Genomic DNA, 16603 nt, shown 5'->3' on the forward strand with positions numbered 1-16603 from the left:
TTTATACATATATTATTTCATTTAATCTTCAAAAAGATGCTGGAAGTTAGAAATTCCGATCCCCATTTTACAGATGAGGATGACAACTTGGAGGTTGTTTAATGTCTCATTCGAAGTCACCTGGTGGGTAAATTGCAGAGCCAGCATTCAAACCTAGGTCTTTCTGGCTCCAAACCTGAACAAAATCTTAAGAGCTATACTCAACTACCTTCTAAGAGCCATTACTGCTGCTGTCCCAGTGAGACAGAGTCTACTATTAGGACTTCCCAATTACCATTACTATGTGGTGTCAATAAATTATTTTAATCAGGTGTCCAGGCACAGTGGCTCATGCCTGTTATCCCAGCACTTTGGGAGGCTGAAGCAGGAGGATCTCTTAAGCCCAGGTATTCAAAATGAACCTGTACAACATAGCAAGACTCCATCTCTATTTAAAAAAAAAAAAAACACAAAACAATTAGCGGGGCAAGGTGGTGTGCTCCTGTAGTCCCAGCTACTTGGAAGGCTGAGGCAGGAGGATGGCTTGAGCCCAGGAGGTTGATGCTGCAGTCAGCTGTGATCGCGACACTACACTGCAGCCTGGGCAACAGAGTGAGACCCCCTGCCTCAAAAGAAAAAAAAAAGGTGTCTTTAAAAATTCAATAATTATCACTATGTAAACTGTCTGTAGGAAAATAATAGTCTCAGTCCAGATTTGCTATTATTTAAGTTTGGTACAGCAAAGATCAGAAGTTTGCCATGTTGGTCCAGACATCTGAGTGATAAGTAAACAAATCAGGAGAGGACTAAGGGAGAGAGCTAGGCAGGTCTTAACAGGAAAATGCATACGGATCAGCAGAAGTAAATTCATGCTATTTTCACCAAGTACTTCAGTTGTTAACCAAGACTAACATTTCCAGTCTAATATTATATGCAGAAAAATTCATTTGCCACAAAGCTGGAAAAGAAATAGGTTAGCAATTTTGAACACTAGGGTTTATCTTAAGAAATATAGCTTTTGAAACTTTAACTTTTTATTAACTAAAATTCTGTATTGTTTGATAAACTTCAAAATGGGCCATTATTTTTAAAATAAAAAAAATTAAGAGTAAAATTAAACTCTAACAAAACCCCAGGGCTCTTCAAATAGGATAATGAAAGGAAATAGAAGGTTCAATTCTGCATTTGCCTCTAGTCTGGTGAATCCTGAGACACATATCCATTTGCCTTTTGTGGTTCAGAATTTCTTGACTCCCAAGTTACTGATTTCCTAATAACATAAAATATGGAATGATCTAATCTACCCAGAATGAAAAAATTATCACAGATCATGTCCTCATGGTGAGGGGAGTTATATAGGAAGCACTCAAGGAGGAAACAGCCTGCTGCCAAAAATAATCACTGGTGCCTGGGGAGAGCTGGACTAGTAGGGAACAGATTTACTGGCTGGACCTAATAATCATATTAGAGGGGAAATTCTCAACTCTTAACTCAGGTTCATGGCCTTTCTCATTACAGAGTGCTGTACAAACACCAATACTAAAAATTTTATTGAATTTTTAAATGTGCATTACATTCACCTATAAAATACTGTTAAAGGTTGTTTTCTAATGAATATATTTGTATTCGTATAAAATGTTAGAACTTTTTTTCAGCTTTTATTTTAGTGTCATAGCATACAAACATCTTCTTTCAGTGAGAACCAGTAGTAGCATATAATAATCCCATGGGGACACTACCCATTTTACAGACGTGGTACTGACGTTTGGAAGCTGATTTTTCTAACAGGGGAAATAAACATCTCCTGAGGTTTGTTTAAAAAAAAAAAAAGGACAGCAACTTAGTACCATTCACATTTGTGTGATAAATGAATTTATAGGGAGCAGCGATTTAAATACAGCAGTTGAAAGTAAAAGCCATATCACAATGCATGGCAAACCATAGCCACATAGACAGGAAGACACACCAGTGAAGTCTCAGGGAAGAGAAAACTATACACAGATGCAAACTAAATGAATTGCCTGCTATCCTCTGGCTTAGGATGAATCACAAGCAAACCAGGAAAACACAAAGTAAAGAGGTATACCTACTTCAATCTCTCAAGGGCTACCACTTTTATCATTATATTATGGGAAAAATAAGAAGGAATATTTATCTTAAGTAGTGTGCCACAGATGAGAAAGGACATATGCAAAGCTATGTTGGTACTGGGAATCCTTGCTCCAGGTATGAATATAAGGTCCACAGTGAACTTTGACACATAGATTACTCAGTGGCTCCATTCCATGCATAAATCTGTTATCAAAAATATCATTGAAATAGGAAATTAAAGAAGCTCAGCCTATTTCCCACCCCTGTGTTTGTGGGAATGCTCCTCACAACTATATAAAACAGAATGTTCTCTTAGATATACAAACTTCCCCTTTACAATGTTATGATAAGCAAAATATTTAACTCCCAAAAACTTGACAGAAAATGGAAGTGCAGTGTGACACACACTCTGGATAGGAGGAGTGGCATTATCTCATTGATTTAAGTTCCCCCTTCCTTTTACTTAGCATGACTGCATCTGCTTCCCATGGTCACATTCTGTAAAGATGGAAATATATTTCATAGCCTACCAAATAATTGCGTAAAAATAGATTACCATGTGAATCCTATGTTAGAAGAAAGATTATGCTTAACTGAGGACTCTAGATGCCACTAAAAAAAAAATCTTCAACATCTTTAGGAGATTAGAGACTTTTCAGACTCTAAAAAGCAGAAAGAAAACAAAACAAAACTTGAGGCTACCAACTTGGGCCTGCAGCTTTTCCCTCTGTTAGGATCTGTTAAGATTCTGTCAAGTCATTAAAGACTAATGACAAATGCCCTGTCCAGGTAGATTAGATCACCTAATCTCTCTGATGGTGGAGATTTAAAGATATGTTAATTAGTATTACACACTAATGTGGAATGCAGAGAAAAAGTGAAAAACTTCTTGAGTTTCCTCTTTTGTGGGGGATGGGGTACACTTAGAGGAACAGATATTAACTAGTGGCATGTGTTGGTTGGAAGTGGTAGAAAAGAGAGAAAATAGAGTTCTCTTTATTTTGTGATTAGCAAAAGAGGAAGAATTTTGTTTGTTTTGCTTTGAGGTCTAGGATTGCTAACATTTCTAATTAGATCACTGAGGGGCTCGTTTCTGCAATTTTTTAGAACTAAAACTTCTTACACAAGATTCTCTAGGGGAACGTGGATTACTGAGTGGATGCCATAATAAACAAACATGCAAAATCTTCACTTGCATAATTATTATAATTTTTCCGTGGTTAAGAACAGCATGCTTATGTTGGGGAAGGCACTAAGAGTTGAGTCAAATGTTATTAACCATGTGAAACCAGGTGAAACTGGGATTTTTATATACACAGTGTTTATAGTATAATACTTGAAATTTTGTGTAGCTTTAGCCTTTACAAACTTTAGAAGGTAGTGACAACTTTAAAGACATGAGACCAAGGTCAGGCACAGTGACTCATGCCTGTAATCCCAGCACTTCGGGAGGCCGAGGCGGGCGGATCACCTGAGGTCAGGCATTCAATACCAGCCTGACTAACATGGTGAAATCCCGTCTCTACTAAAAATACAAAAATTAGCCGGGTGTTGAGGTGGGCACCTGTCATCCCAGCTACTCGGGAGGCTGAAGCAGGAGAATCGCTTGAACCCGGAAGGCGGAGGTTGCAGTGAACCGAGATCGCACCACTGCACTCCAGCCTGGGCGACAAGAGTGGGACTCCGTCTCCCCCCTCCCAAAAAAAAAAAAAAAAAAAAAAAAGACATGAGACCAAGAATATCGTGAGAATATTTGGTAATTTATTTTCAAATCGACAACTATATACATATATATTTTTACATTCAGTATGTGCAAAATGCTATTCTAGATATTTGAACAGTAAGGAGGAAAAATAATGATGAGTTGGATAAGATCCCTATTTGCAAGGCTCTTAAAATCTAATTGGAAAATAATGCATAAGGACTTGAAAAGTCAAATCAAAACACAAAAGTCATAAAGTCAAACCAGTACAAAGGACAATGTGATACATTTCATGACTCATGATCAAAATAGTGTCAAGACCAAAGGTTATTGCAGCCAACTGTGCCATCAGAATTATACAGAGAGGTTTTGAAAAAATAATTCTTAGGCTCTACCCCAGACCTCTTGAATTAAATTTCTGGGTAGGGCATGGGAGAACAGGGGTATAAATTCAGAGAAGGGAGAGGAATTGGAGGAGGCATGACCTGGCATTTTGCATTATACAAAGCTTCCCAGGTGATACTGATGAAAACAGTTGGGCACAACTTAGTGGATCAGTATTTGGGAATCACTGCTGTGGGCCAGGATGGTACTACCAGGCAAATATACTTCTACCAGTAAAAGTGACAACTGGACTTGGGGTTAAGAAAGATTTTCAGCAGAAACTCTTCTTTTCCTATCCCCACTGATGCCTAGCACACTTAGAGAAATACTAGCCTAGATCATGAAAGTGAGAGTCCACAGTGGAGTTGAAAGATTTCAAGGAGGGAAAGCTTCTGCTGGGTTTTAGTGGAAAAATCTTGCTTCCCAAACTTAGAAGGAGAGAAAAGCTTGCCAGGGAAGGGGAACAGCATGTATTCAGGAAAGTAAAACTGGGCTTGAGAAATGATGTTTTGAAAAGTTGTTTAGAAGAGAGGGCTCATGCAAGGGGAGGCTCAGTTTTAGAGAGTATCATATTCCCTACTTAGGTTCTAATCTGTTTTTATTATGGAAAAATGTGAATACCAAGTCTGGAACTCTATATATCTCAATTCAATAAACTGTATGCTACTTTTGCTTACTCAAGTTACACTCAAAAAGTTATGTCATTAATTTCATTATAATCTGCACATCTAGGATAAACACTTGGCTTAAATTTTTTTTCATATTTCGTTTTTTAAATAGGGTTCTGGGTTGTTTAGTTGATTTTATTCACCTTTATTTTTTTTTTTTTTTTGAGACAGAGTCTCACTCTGTCGCCAGACTGGAGTGCAGTGGTGCAATCTCAGCTCACTGCAACCTCCACCTCCCAGGTTCAAGCGATTCTCCTGCCTTAGCCTCCCGAGTAGCTGGGTCTACAGGCACGCAACACCAGGCTCAGCTAGTTTTTGTATTTTTAGTAGAGACGGGGTTTCACCATGTTGGGCAGGATGGTCTTGCTCTCTTGACCTCATGATCTGCCTGCCTCGGCCTCCCCAAGTGCTGAGATTACAGGCGTGAGTCACCGTGCCCAGCCGATTTTATTCAACTTTTATACTTAATAGAGAGAAGCCAGCACTACAATACCTGGTGATGATGACAAAATATTTGCATACAAGATGTTTTGCAAAGGATGTCAGAAAGAAAGAATAAATTTCCAAGACAACTATCAGTACAACTAAGATTTAATGGTTTGTGTTTATGCAACTTGAACCAAATACCAATATTATTGTTACCTGAGTGAGTGATTCCTGGTAAGATCAGGTTGACGCTCCTGTAGAATTTCAAAGATATTGGGTTGACGTAGAAATGCAACAATCTTGTCATTGTAAGCTGAAAAAAAAATCAAAAAAGACAACAATTTAAAAAAGAATCTATTTTTAGTTTTATGTATATAAATCCAAACTTGTGTGCCCCACCGGGTTCAAGCGATTTTCCTGCCTCAGCCTTCCAAGTAGCTGGGATTATAGGTGCCTGCCACCATGCTCAGCTAATTTTTTTGTATTTTTAGTAGGGATGGGGTTTTGCCATGTTGGCCAGGCTGATCTCAAACTCCTGACCTCAGTTGATCCACCTGCCTTGGCCTCCCAAAGTGCTAGGATTACAGGTGTAAGCCACTGTGCCCAGCCTATAAATCCAAACTTTTCAAAATCATCTGTTTTTCAGCCAGGCATGGTAGCTCACACCTGTAACCCCAGCACTTTGAGAGTCTGAGTTGGGAGGATCATTTGAGCTCAGGAGATTAAGACCAGCCTGGGCAACATAGTGAGAACTTGTTTCTATTGAAAAACAACAACAACAAAATAAATAAATGAAATCTGTTTTTCTGGCTAATATTACTTATATTCAAAGTTATAGTTTGGAACTAGACTATGCCCACCACTATAGGTGCTTACATTCCAATTTGTATCTAACCTTTTATATGATTATTGGACTTAGGTCTGTTAGCTGTGGCTTAGTTAAACATTCTTAGTAAACTCATTTGACAAGCCATATTTATTATCAAATGGCAAGATGAGGTCACCAACGAGATTCTAGATCTTGATCATTTTAAGCTTACGAAAATCAGCCTCACAGAAATGACAAGTCAGAAATGAAAAACCATCTTCTGATTGATTAGCAGCCAGCCAGGGAGGTAAAGAGGCAGAACTCAATTTGCCAAAATGTACTAGTTGCCAGCAACAACTAGGACCAAAATGCAGAGGACAAACTATTCTAAAAGTCTACGTGGAAATCAATGCCATTAAGCCACAAATAGCTCTTTACCAAACCAACTATACCAACAGCTACAACACAACCATCATCACGAACCATGAACAAAATGTGTTTAGAAAAATCTAAATCCCAGTCAAGGTTGGCTAAAGAAACTTAAAAATAGTTAATTAAAATTTATTAAGGATACCGTTAATACTCTTTTGTCAAGAAAATGAATTTGTTTACTTAAGATGATTCATCTTGATTATATTTGTTGATAATCATAAATAGGCACAAATATATTTAAATTCACAGAACTAGGACAGAGTGTCTAAATTCTTAAACATCAGAGATTCTGGTATAGGATATTATCAAGATACATGCCTTTCTTTAACAAATAATTAAACAAAAAAAGTATAATAATTCTGTAGAGATCTGCCATTTCCAATCTTACCTGCATCATATTGCCTATAACATATCTATTTTAGTTATGTATATTTATATATACAATAACAATAACAATTTTAATTGTTATTGAAGAAATACTACCTGCTAAAATGGAATACCATTGTCAACTCAAATGTTCCCTAAGTGCACGTTTCACTATATATGAATAATGAAGACACTTGGATAATTATTGAATTGGGGTTTATAGTGCATCTGAGCTCAGAGCCCACATAACTGTCTAAGCAACAATTTTATAGTGCTTTAAAATTCCATGTGCAGTATTTAGTGTCATATTAGCAATAACATAAAAAAAAACCTAGACTGTTAGACTTCAACCCTAGATTTCTTCTTATCCAGAGGTCAAACTTCTTAGGTCATGGGCATTATATTGAATTTCGCGACATTTTTTTTTTTTTTAAATTTAAAGAAGACGTTTTAAAACAAAGATAAATGGAGAGCTGGTCTATTTTTTTTTTTTTTTTTTTTTTTTTTGAGATTGGGTCTTGCTCTGCCCCTAGGCTGGAGTGCAGTGGTGCGATCTCGGCTCACTGGAACCTCTGCCTCCCAGGTTCAAGTGATTCTCCTGTCTCAGCCTTCCGAGTAACTGGGACTACAGGTGCGTGCCACCATGCCTGGCTAATTTTTTGTATTTTTAGTAGAGAGGGGGTTTCACCGTGTTAGCCAGGATGGTCTCGATCTGTCGACCTTGTGATCTGCCCATCTCGGCCTCCCAAAGTGCTGGGGTTACAGACGTGAGCCACTGCGCCCAGCCAACCTAGTCTAATTTAAGACGGAGCACGGAGCCCCTATGGCCTCCCACCAGTCTGTCCACTCCACCTGCCTTAGGTGCTCCAGGTTTGGCAACCACTGATCTACTTCAACCTCATCCTTTTAATAACAACTCAAGTTGTTTTTCAGGCCTTTCTCCCACACTCATTTATTTTTATTTTACTATTTTAGAGGTTCTTGCTGCCTTCTATTTGTGACAAAAGCCCTTAAGAATGTGCTCTCTTTGATTGTTCATTTTGTGAGGCTGCTACAGATTCACACACCATTTAAATTCTGTCTTGGCCTTAAATATATACTAAGTATATGCTAGTCCAAATTCTTAATTTATAATGATTGCATAATGTATTACCTTAATAAATTATTTTTCCTTAACTTCAATAATCTAATCTGATACCTCTACTCAGGAAAGGTAGGGTGGTATTAAAAAACAATCTCATCCTTTAGGATATTACAAGACAGAAGCCCTTTGAGACTCAAGTCTGTAGGATTTTGTTATACATTTCTTAAGGATAATGCAGCAATTTCTCAATATAGGGCAAAAAGTAGCAGGCTAACAACAGGGGAAGTATCAGCACAGTGTACATGGTACAGATAATAGCACAAAAGGACAGATGATTTCTGGAAAGGGATGACATACCCACTGGAACCATGTCCTGGTACTGTGGCCTACTGACTGTATTGAATGTACTGGATGGCCTGGGAAGAACTGGTGGTCCTGCATGTCGAGAATCTTCTCCTACCTGCAAACAGAAGCATCATTTATGTTCTGCACCAAGAGCCAGAATGCTCTATATCAGCATCCCAAACCAAGTTGTTCAAAATATTAACAATGAGCATGGTGAAGTACCACTTGATCAGAACAGACACCAGCTGTGGGGCTGAAGTAGGGTTCTTAGTTATTGAAAGCCTTGTTTTAGTGGCTAAATGGTGGGGGGAGTTGAGGCATCCACATTCTTGAGAGGGGCTGGGGCAGTGACTCTTTACCAAGTGGCACAGAAGTAGTTCAATCTGCTTATAATTACTGAGGCTGCAGCAGCTAAACAGCAGACTTGTTCATCAGTACTAACTTCTGCATTGACAGAGCACAGTCTGCAACAACAAAATCAAAGGGAAGACTGAGTGGTATAAATGTTTTGGGGCAGTGCCAAGATATTTCTTCTTTTGGCTAAGGCAGGCCAGGGAATTCCCTGGCTCAGCAGAGGAGGGGTTGAAGAGCAGCAATCTTCATGTGGGGTTTCGAGTTAGTGTATTATCTCCTCAGGAGCAATTCTCCATGCCTATTAGAACACCTGGTACAACAGATCTTTCTGGTTTGAGCCTCCCACACCAGGGTGCTAATAGGAGCAGGTGTGGAGGAGCTAAATAGAGTTGTCCTAACCAGAATTATTTATTGCACCTAATATAGATTTAGAAACTCATACACACAAGTAGATAACCAAAAATACCCATTAACAGCCTTACCAGAAAACTCTAATGTTGTTTTTGCTTCTGCTTTAGCATTTTCCCCCACATTACAGAAATCTTTTGAGACAATAGCAGAACAGCAGTATAAGAGAGAATAAGAAAAAATAACATACTGTACTGGATTTATAAACTGGGATTTTGAAAACAGAGTTTTATTCCACCCACAACCATTTGCAGCCCTTTTATCATGTTGCATCACTTGGGTATTTGCTGAGGATTTTTCTAAAGACTCTAATGCTGGAAATATCCTCCCCACCCTCCACTGCTTGCTTGTCCTTCAAGAATGCTCTCACTCATTCTTCAAAGCATAGTTCAAACAGCCCCTCCTCGACAAGGTCTTCCCTCTCCTTCAAGACCAAGTTAAATACAACCTCCTCTGAGCTCCCACAGAACAAACAGAACAAGCAGCTGCCATTGTGAGCAGTTTATATTATTTGTCAATTATACCTCACTAAAGCTGGAAAGATATAAATAAAAAGAAGAAAACATGATTATCTAAAGGTATATTTTTCTTTCCCAACTATTAAAAAAGAAAATTTACAAAGCATTTTTCATTCATATTTTTATTCATTTGTAGTAGGCTTTCATATTTTCCTTTCCTATTAAGAATGCGGGAAATGTGTGGGCCGGGCACGGTGGCTCACACCTATAATCCCAGCGCTTTGGGTGGCCAAGGCGGGCGGATTACAAGGTCAACAGATCGAGACCATCCTGGCCAACATGGTGAAACCCCATCTCTACTAAAAATACAAAAATTAGCCGGGCACGGTGGCAGGTGCCTGTAGTCCCAGCTACTCGGGAGGCTGAGGCAGGAGAATCTCTTGAACCCGGGAGGTGGTGGTTGCAGTGAGCAAAGATCGCGCCACTGCACTCCTGCCTGGCGACAAAGCAAGACTCTGTCTTAAAAAAAAAAAAAAAAGAATGCAGGAAATGTGTTATTTATTTGCATCCCTCATAACAGCAACCACTATGTTTCTTCATTGTAGCAGGTGTTTGGTGTTAACTTGTTAGATGGAAAAGACATCAATATTTCTACTGAATGGAATATTTGCTGAAGGAATATAAGACAGTGGCTCAAATGACTCATGTATGTAACTAGAAGTCTTCTCATCCTGCTTCTCTTGAGTTACTGGCTTTGAGGAATGAATACAGCTACTCTCTGGGGAGATCTGATCACTAAGTATAGACTGTTAGTCAGATAACTTATCATTTCAACACTCCAATATATACTTTCTCTCCTCACAGTATGTTGCCATGTCTCATCATTTCCCAGAAAAGCCAAAGGTCTTCTCCCTAAGACCTCAGTCCTTGCAACCAGACCAGCGGACAGTGGGCAATCCCTCTGATGGGCAGCACTTCAGGATGTGCATGCTTCCAACAGCTGTGTCAGAAAGGACACTCCCCCGGAAGGTTTAACAATGTGGAGGGCTGGACACTTAGTCTATATGGACTTATCTCTGGGCCACTGCTCAGTTTCCAGCCATAGGAGGAAAAGTCTTAATGTATCCCTTAGGGTCCCTCTCTCATAAAGGCTACTACTACTAGACCATGAAAATATTCATGTTTTAAGGTAGAGGGGTTGAAAGAAAATGAAAGTATAGCTATTAATCTCATGCATGTTTTCCCAGAAAAATAGTCCTAACTAGACCAAACAGCCAGCTTCATACTGTGAAGTCATGATAAGGTGAGTGGTTAAAGGGCACGGGCTATGCAATAAAATATCAGACAGAGCCCTAATTGTGCTACACATCACACACAAAGTCCAAAGGTGAGAGGTCTGTTCTGCTTTTAAGATGAATGTTGTTAGTGTCATTCAGTTCACCACTAATGGGTTACATGACAGCAAGGTAAAGATTTATTAGCTACTCATAAAACAGAAAAATTTTTGCACATACCTCATCCTGTAATATATTTGTATATCATTTTTATATGAGCTTCTCATGTGTACCCTTCTATATCTGCACTTACAACCAGCAAACACATGATGCATTGGAGCAAGTATATAAATCACGAGGGGAAATTCCAAGAGTAGAATTTTGATGAATCAGATCCAGTTATTTATTGTATTCATATTTTTTCTTATACAAAATAGAAGGATAAAAAGATATTTGATGTACAATATAATACTGAAAATATGACATGCACATAGACACAGAAAAGGCATGTAAAGGTGGGTAAAGGATCCAAATTCTATTGTCTAAGGGAATTTTCAGAAACAATGTAAATCAAGTGATGGTATATAATCAAATCATAAGCCCATGTGAAGGAGAAGAAAACTTGACTTAAGACATTTCTTTTATATATTGAAGCTGCAAAAGGAAGAAGTGAAACAAGGGTTGTTCTTTTTTTTGGTTAGGATATTAGAGGGCCCTCGTGTGGTTACCATTGGTCCCTGCAAACCGGTAAAGTAGAGCAGTTTTTAGTAATTCTTAGTTCAGCCCTTTTTCTCCAGGCACATAAAGTATATAAATCAACTCTCTCAAAAATATCCTAATTTTAAAGAATACTAGTGAGGATTCCATAATCCCATATCCCTGGATGGATATTTTAATGTAATATAGAAAACTTCACTTAAGAAATTCTATCATCTCATACCAGTTAGAATGGCAATCATTAAAAAGTCAGGAAACAACAGGTGCTGGAGAGGATGTGGAGAAATAGGAACACTTTTACACTGTTGGTGGGACTGTAAATTAGCTCAACCGTTGTGGAAGACAGTGTGGCGATTCCTCAGGGATCTAGAACTAGAAATACCATTTGACCCAGCCATCCCATTACTGGGTATATACCCAAAGGACTATAAATCATGCTGCTATAAAGACACATGCACACGTATGTTTATTGTGGCACTACTCACAATAGCAAAGACTTGGAACCAATCCAAATGTCCAACAATGATAGACTGGATTGAGAAAATGTGGCACATATACACCATGGAATACTACGCAGCCATAAAAAATGATGAGTTCATGTCCTTTGTAGGGACATGGATGAAGCTGGAAACCATCATTCTCAGTAAACTATCACAAGGACAAAAAACCAAACATCGCATGTTCTCACTCATAGGTGGGAATTGAACAGTGAGAACACTTGGACACAGGAAGGGGAACATCACACACCGGGGCCTGTTATGGGGTGGGGGGAGGGGGGAGGGATAGCATTAGGAGGTATACCTAATGTAAATGATGAGTTAATGGGTGCAGCACACCAACATGGCACATGTATACATATGTAACAAACCTTCACATTGCGCACGTGTACCCTAGAACTTAAAGTATAATAAAATATATATATATATATATATATATATATATATAAAGAAATTCCACATTTAACCAAGTTATATTCATTTCTTCCTGTGAGGCTGAAAATGGGTGTGCAAATGGGCTTATCATCTTCCTGTCTCGAACATTTTAGTACATTATCAACTCCCTCTCACCTTCCTCTGAGTCAAAAAATCTTAAATTTCTTCAGTTTTGCCTCATATATCCTACCTATTTAAATTTGTGATTTAGGCTGTATGTATTTCCAGAGAAGCCCTGTCAACATTCGAAAGCTTTTCAGCCTCTAAATCAAACTCAAAAAAAAAAAAGAAAGAAAAAATGTTTTAAAAAAATCAGTCGAATTCCTCAAACCATCACATACTAGAAGCGTCTATCAACCAACAGGTCAGTCCCCAAAACGCATGACTCACCTCACCCGCACTGTGGCTGCGTTGCCTTGTCAGGTGTTGCCGATGAACCAGCGCACTTGTGGGTCTACTGCTCTGAAGTGGGAGCCGGGGATCAATGAAAGTGGTGGTGCGGGAGTTGTGGTCCACAAAGAATGCCTAGGATACAATACACTGAGTCAAATACATGCCGCTCACATGTCTTAGCTGACTTATAACATCAGACGGTCAGGAAAAGACTCACTTCTGAGTCACAATCTTAGCTCTATTTTCTCATAATTTTCAATCTTTGGGGAAATTTCTCCTTACGCACACAGGACAGATCAGATTAGAGAAAGCCAAGCTTAGATGAGATCCAGAACGAAGAGAGCAGGAAGGAACATTATGCCTGGTTTTAGGAAATACTCCATGAGGTAGTCACCAAAGATATGATCCAAGAAGGAAGCCAGAAGAATGGACATTTAGGCTTCTCTTAACTGATGGTCTTTGAGCTCTTACTGTCATATGTGGTATTATAAAGTTCTTACCACCTTGAAACTTTAAAAAAAAAATTTTTTTTTTTTGAGACTGAGTCTCGCTCTGTCGCCCAGGCTGGAGTGCAGTGGCGCGATCTCAGCTCACTGTAAGCTCCACCTCCCAGGTTCACGCCATTCTCCTGCCTCAGCCTCCCAAGTAGCTGGGACTACAGGCGCCCACCACCATGCCCGGCTAATTTTTTGTATATTTAGTAGAGACGGGGTTTCACTGTGTTAGCCAGGATGGTCTCGATCTCCTGACCTCGTGATCTGCCTGCCTTGGCCTCCCAAAGTGTTGGGATTACAGGCGTGAGCCACGGCACCCGGCCGAAACTTTTAAATATCATTGACTTCTCTTCTTTTTTCCTTCTCCTATACAGTAAGCCACAAAATCCTTCTCATTTTCTCACTGTAGTGTCCTCTATTTGTCCCCTCCCAGCCTGAACACCACCCCATTATTTTGGGACTTTATTTTATGTGTGCAAGTACTGGTGGCTTCTCAGCTGCTCCACATCTCTATCACCATAGTCATTTAACTGGCCCGTTACTATAAGAATATTCTTTCTAAACACTTCAATTACATCACCACCCCAATACAAAGCTTCTCATGGCTATCCATTGTCCACAGAAAAGACATTCCCACTCTTTGGTCAGTTTTTCATTACTCTTTAACAGTCTGCCTACATGCCTTTCCAGTTTAGTCACCCATTACACACCCATACAAACTCATCACATACCGTCTAGAACTTTGGGTAAGTCACTTAAGTTCTCTGAGCTATATATTTCTTACAAAAACATGTCTCCTTCATTCCTAACATTTCTCCCCCATAATGTGTTAGAAGAGTGGAAGCCATGTCTGTCATGATCACTGCAGAATCTCTGATAACATGAAATCATGAATGAGCACAAACCATTTACCTCAGCATTGCAGTAAGATGGACTACAATGTAGCAAAGCATTTTTTGGTCTGTTTGTTTAATTCTAAAACTATACAAGTGCTATCTATCATTATCCTTAGGGGCCCAATGTTGTAAGTTTTCAAAGTAAAATTGACTCAAGGTAATAATGAAACCCATTATCTTAAGTACAATTAGAAATTGTAAGTTTTCCATGATCAGATAGTTAATTAGGTCATCAAAGATGAAAGGGGCTATTAGGAGAGCCAGGAGACTCAGTACCTATAAACCTAGTATCAAGGCACATGATGTATGCCAAATAACAGGCAAAAAAGAACTGACCTTTCAAACCAATGGAGCTCAGTTAACAAAGTACCTTAACACCTAGAGATGAAGGTATCTAGGCAAATGCCAGAGGCAGATAGTATATTTATGCCTATTTAGAAACCTATTTTCCCATTATGGAACAGAATGTTTCATATGGAACTCTATGTACATCATCAAGAAATGGGGCAGGTCCCATATAGAAAACATTTTTACATCTTTATAAAGAAATAACTTTAAGCAATGGATGTACCAGAAAACAAAGCAGAAAAATGGACAGAACAGGAATCTTTCCCAGTCCTTTCTCTTACTATCCAATTCTGGGTACAAAAAAAATAAAGGTTTTGTGTGAGATTTTGTCATCAGCCTCACATCCTGGGTAATGTTTCCTCTTCACTAACTTTGAGTGAAACATCCTTCTTCTCAGGTCTTATAAAAAGTACTCCAGTGATAAAACCTGTGTGGACTTGCATTGACAGGTTCTGACCCCAAACGTCACATTGGTCCCATTTGGTTTGTGCTTCTAATACAATTGTCCACTATTTCTGCCACTATTCAAAATGTCATAAAATAGCAATTAAATTATTTTGCACCAATGGATGTGGCTAATACCTATTTTTAAATAATACATATTAGAACCAAACCCATATCCTCTGTATGTAAATGGAGAGTAACAAGCTTTTATTACTAACACAATCCTATTAACCATCTTGTTTAAGGGAAAAATACAAACAGCATAAATTAGAATGGCCTATTTACCTAATTTCTTAGGAATGTTTTGAAGGGATGGGTGGTCATTAATGGTACAATGATGCACTTGCAATTATAAAGACAAGTGGGTGTCTACATGTAGGTCAACTATGATTTGTATGTAGTGTCATAGCCTAATGTGATGTTAAGAGGCTTGTCTAAAATCCATTCTCAAAAGAACTATACTGCAAAAGCCTTGGGAGTAGTGACTGTATAGTCACTCTGTTATCCCCAGTAGCTTTTAGGGCTGTGCCTGGGAGAAAGAGGGTGCTCAGATAAAAACAAATTGCCAAAAACTTAAATTTCCAACCAAAATACAAGGAGACAACTAACAATTAACTAACCAAGTGCTAAAAAGCATGTTCTTGGGCCAGGCGCGATGGCTCACACCTGTAATCCCAGCACTTTGGAAGGCTGAGGTAGGTGGATCGCTTGAGCTCAGAAGTTTAAGGCCAGCCTGGGCAACATGGCAAAACCCTGTCTCTACAAAATATTCAGAAATTATCCAGGCATGCGGTGGCAGACACCTGTAGTCCCAGCTACTTGGGAGGCTGAAGTGAGAGGATCATTTGAGCCTGGGAGGTGGTGATTGCAGTGAGCGAAGATTGCACCACTGCACTCCAGCCTGGGTAGGTGACAGAGTGAGACCCCGTCTCAAAAAAAAAAAAGCGTGTTCTTTTACCGAAATACTTAAGATTTGGGGGAAAAAAATGAGGGAAGCTAAAGACCCTAAAACCACAAACAGAAGATTTTAATAATCCCATTGTAAATGTACCAGGTTAAAAATTGAGAAGTGGGAGGCAACATAATGATTAAATGCTTCGAATTTGGAAAAAGACAAGCTTGGTTCTGAGCTCTAGTTTGCTACTCACTAGCAATGTCACCTTGGGCAAACTAGTTAAAAATTTTAAACCTCAGTTTCTTTTCCTGTTAAATGGGGATCATAACTACATTAAAGGAAGGTTAACTGAGATAGTTCATATGAATTTTTGAGCATGCTGCCTGTGACACCTCAAATATGAGGTCCTATTATTTTCACAAATAATAGTTTTCTTTTCTGAAACAGTTTCCTAAGGATCACAGTGTTTCTTGCTAAAGCCCATACACAAGGCTCAAAAAAAGGAGGACCAGTGAAAACTGTGTTTGTTACCAGGCTCCTTGTAAGTATGTGTGGCCAAGACTAAGTTCTGACCAGTAAGATGTAAAACATAGTACTTCTGGGAAATCTGATAAGGGACAGATGATCCTTCGTTCTGTCCTTCACCCATCCTACCCTCTGAAACACAAATTTAATAGTGGAGCTCCAGTAGCCATACTGAACCAT

The 16603-nt window shown here is 38.9% G+C and overlaps 1 protein-coding gene across 14 annotated transcripts in view; it reads right to left on the reverse strand.

Annotated features, from left to right (window-relative positions):
* The window catches only part of HECW2 (HECT, C2 and WW domain containing E3 ubiquitin protein ligase 2), a 388387-nt gene that overhangs the window by 66539 nt on the left and 305245 nt on the right, over positions 1-16603 (reverse strand). For all 14 annotated transcript variants that reach the window (XR_010150180.1, XM_063791409.1, XM_063791410.1 and 11 more), the window contains 3 exons: positions 12819-12953; positions 8298-8400; positions 5467-5563 (listed from right to left, as the gene is read on the reverse strand). Coding sequence is in view for 13 of the 14 variants with exons in the window: in XM_063791409.1 (XP_063647479.1) it covers positions 5467-5563; positions 8298-8400; positions 12819-12953 (335 nt within the window). In the remaining variant the exon portion in view is untranslated. The remainder of the gene's footprint in view (positions 1-5466; positions 5564-8297; positions 8401-12818; positions 12954-16603) is intronic.

Source organism: Pan troglodytes, chromosome 13 (assembly GCF_028858775.2).
Source record: "Pan troglodytes isolate AG18354 chromosome 13, NHGRI_mPanTro3-v2.0_pri, whole genome shotgun sequence".
Classification (NCBI taxonomy): Eukaryota; Metazoa; Chordata; class Mammalia; order Primates; family Hominidae; genus Pan; species Pan troglodytes.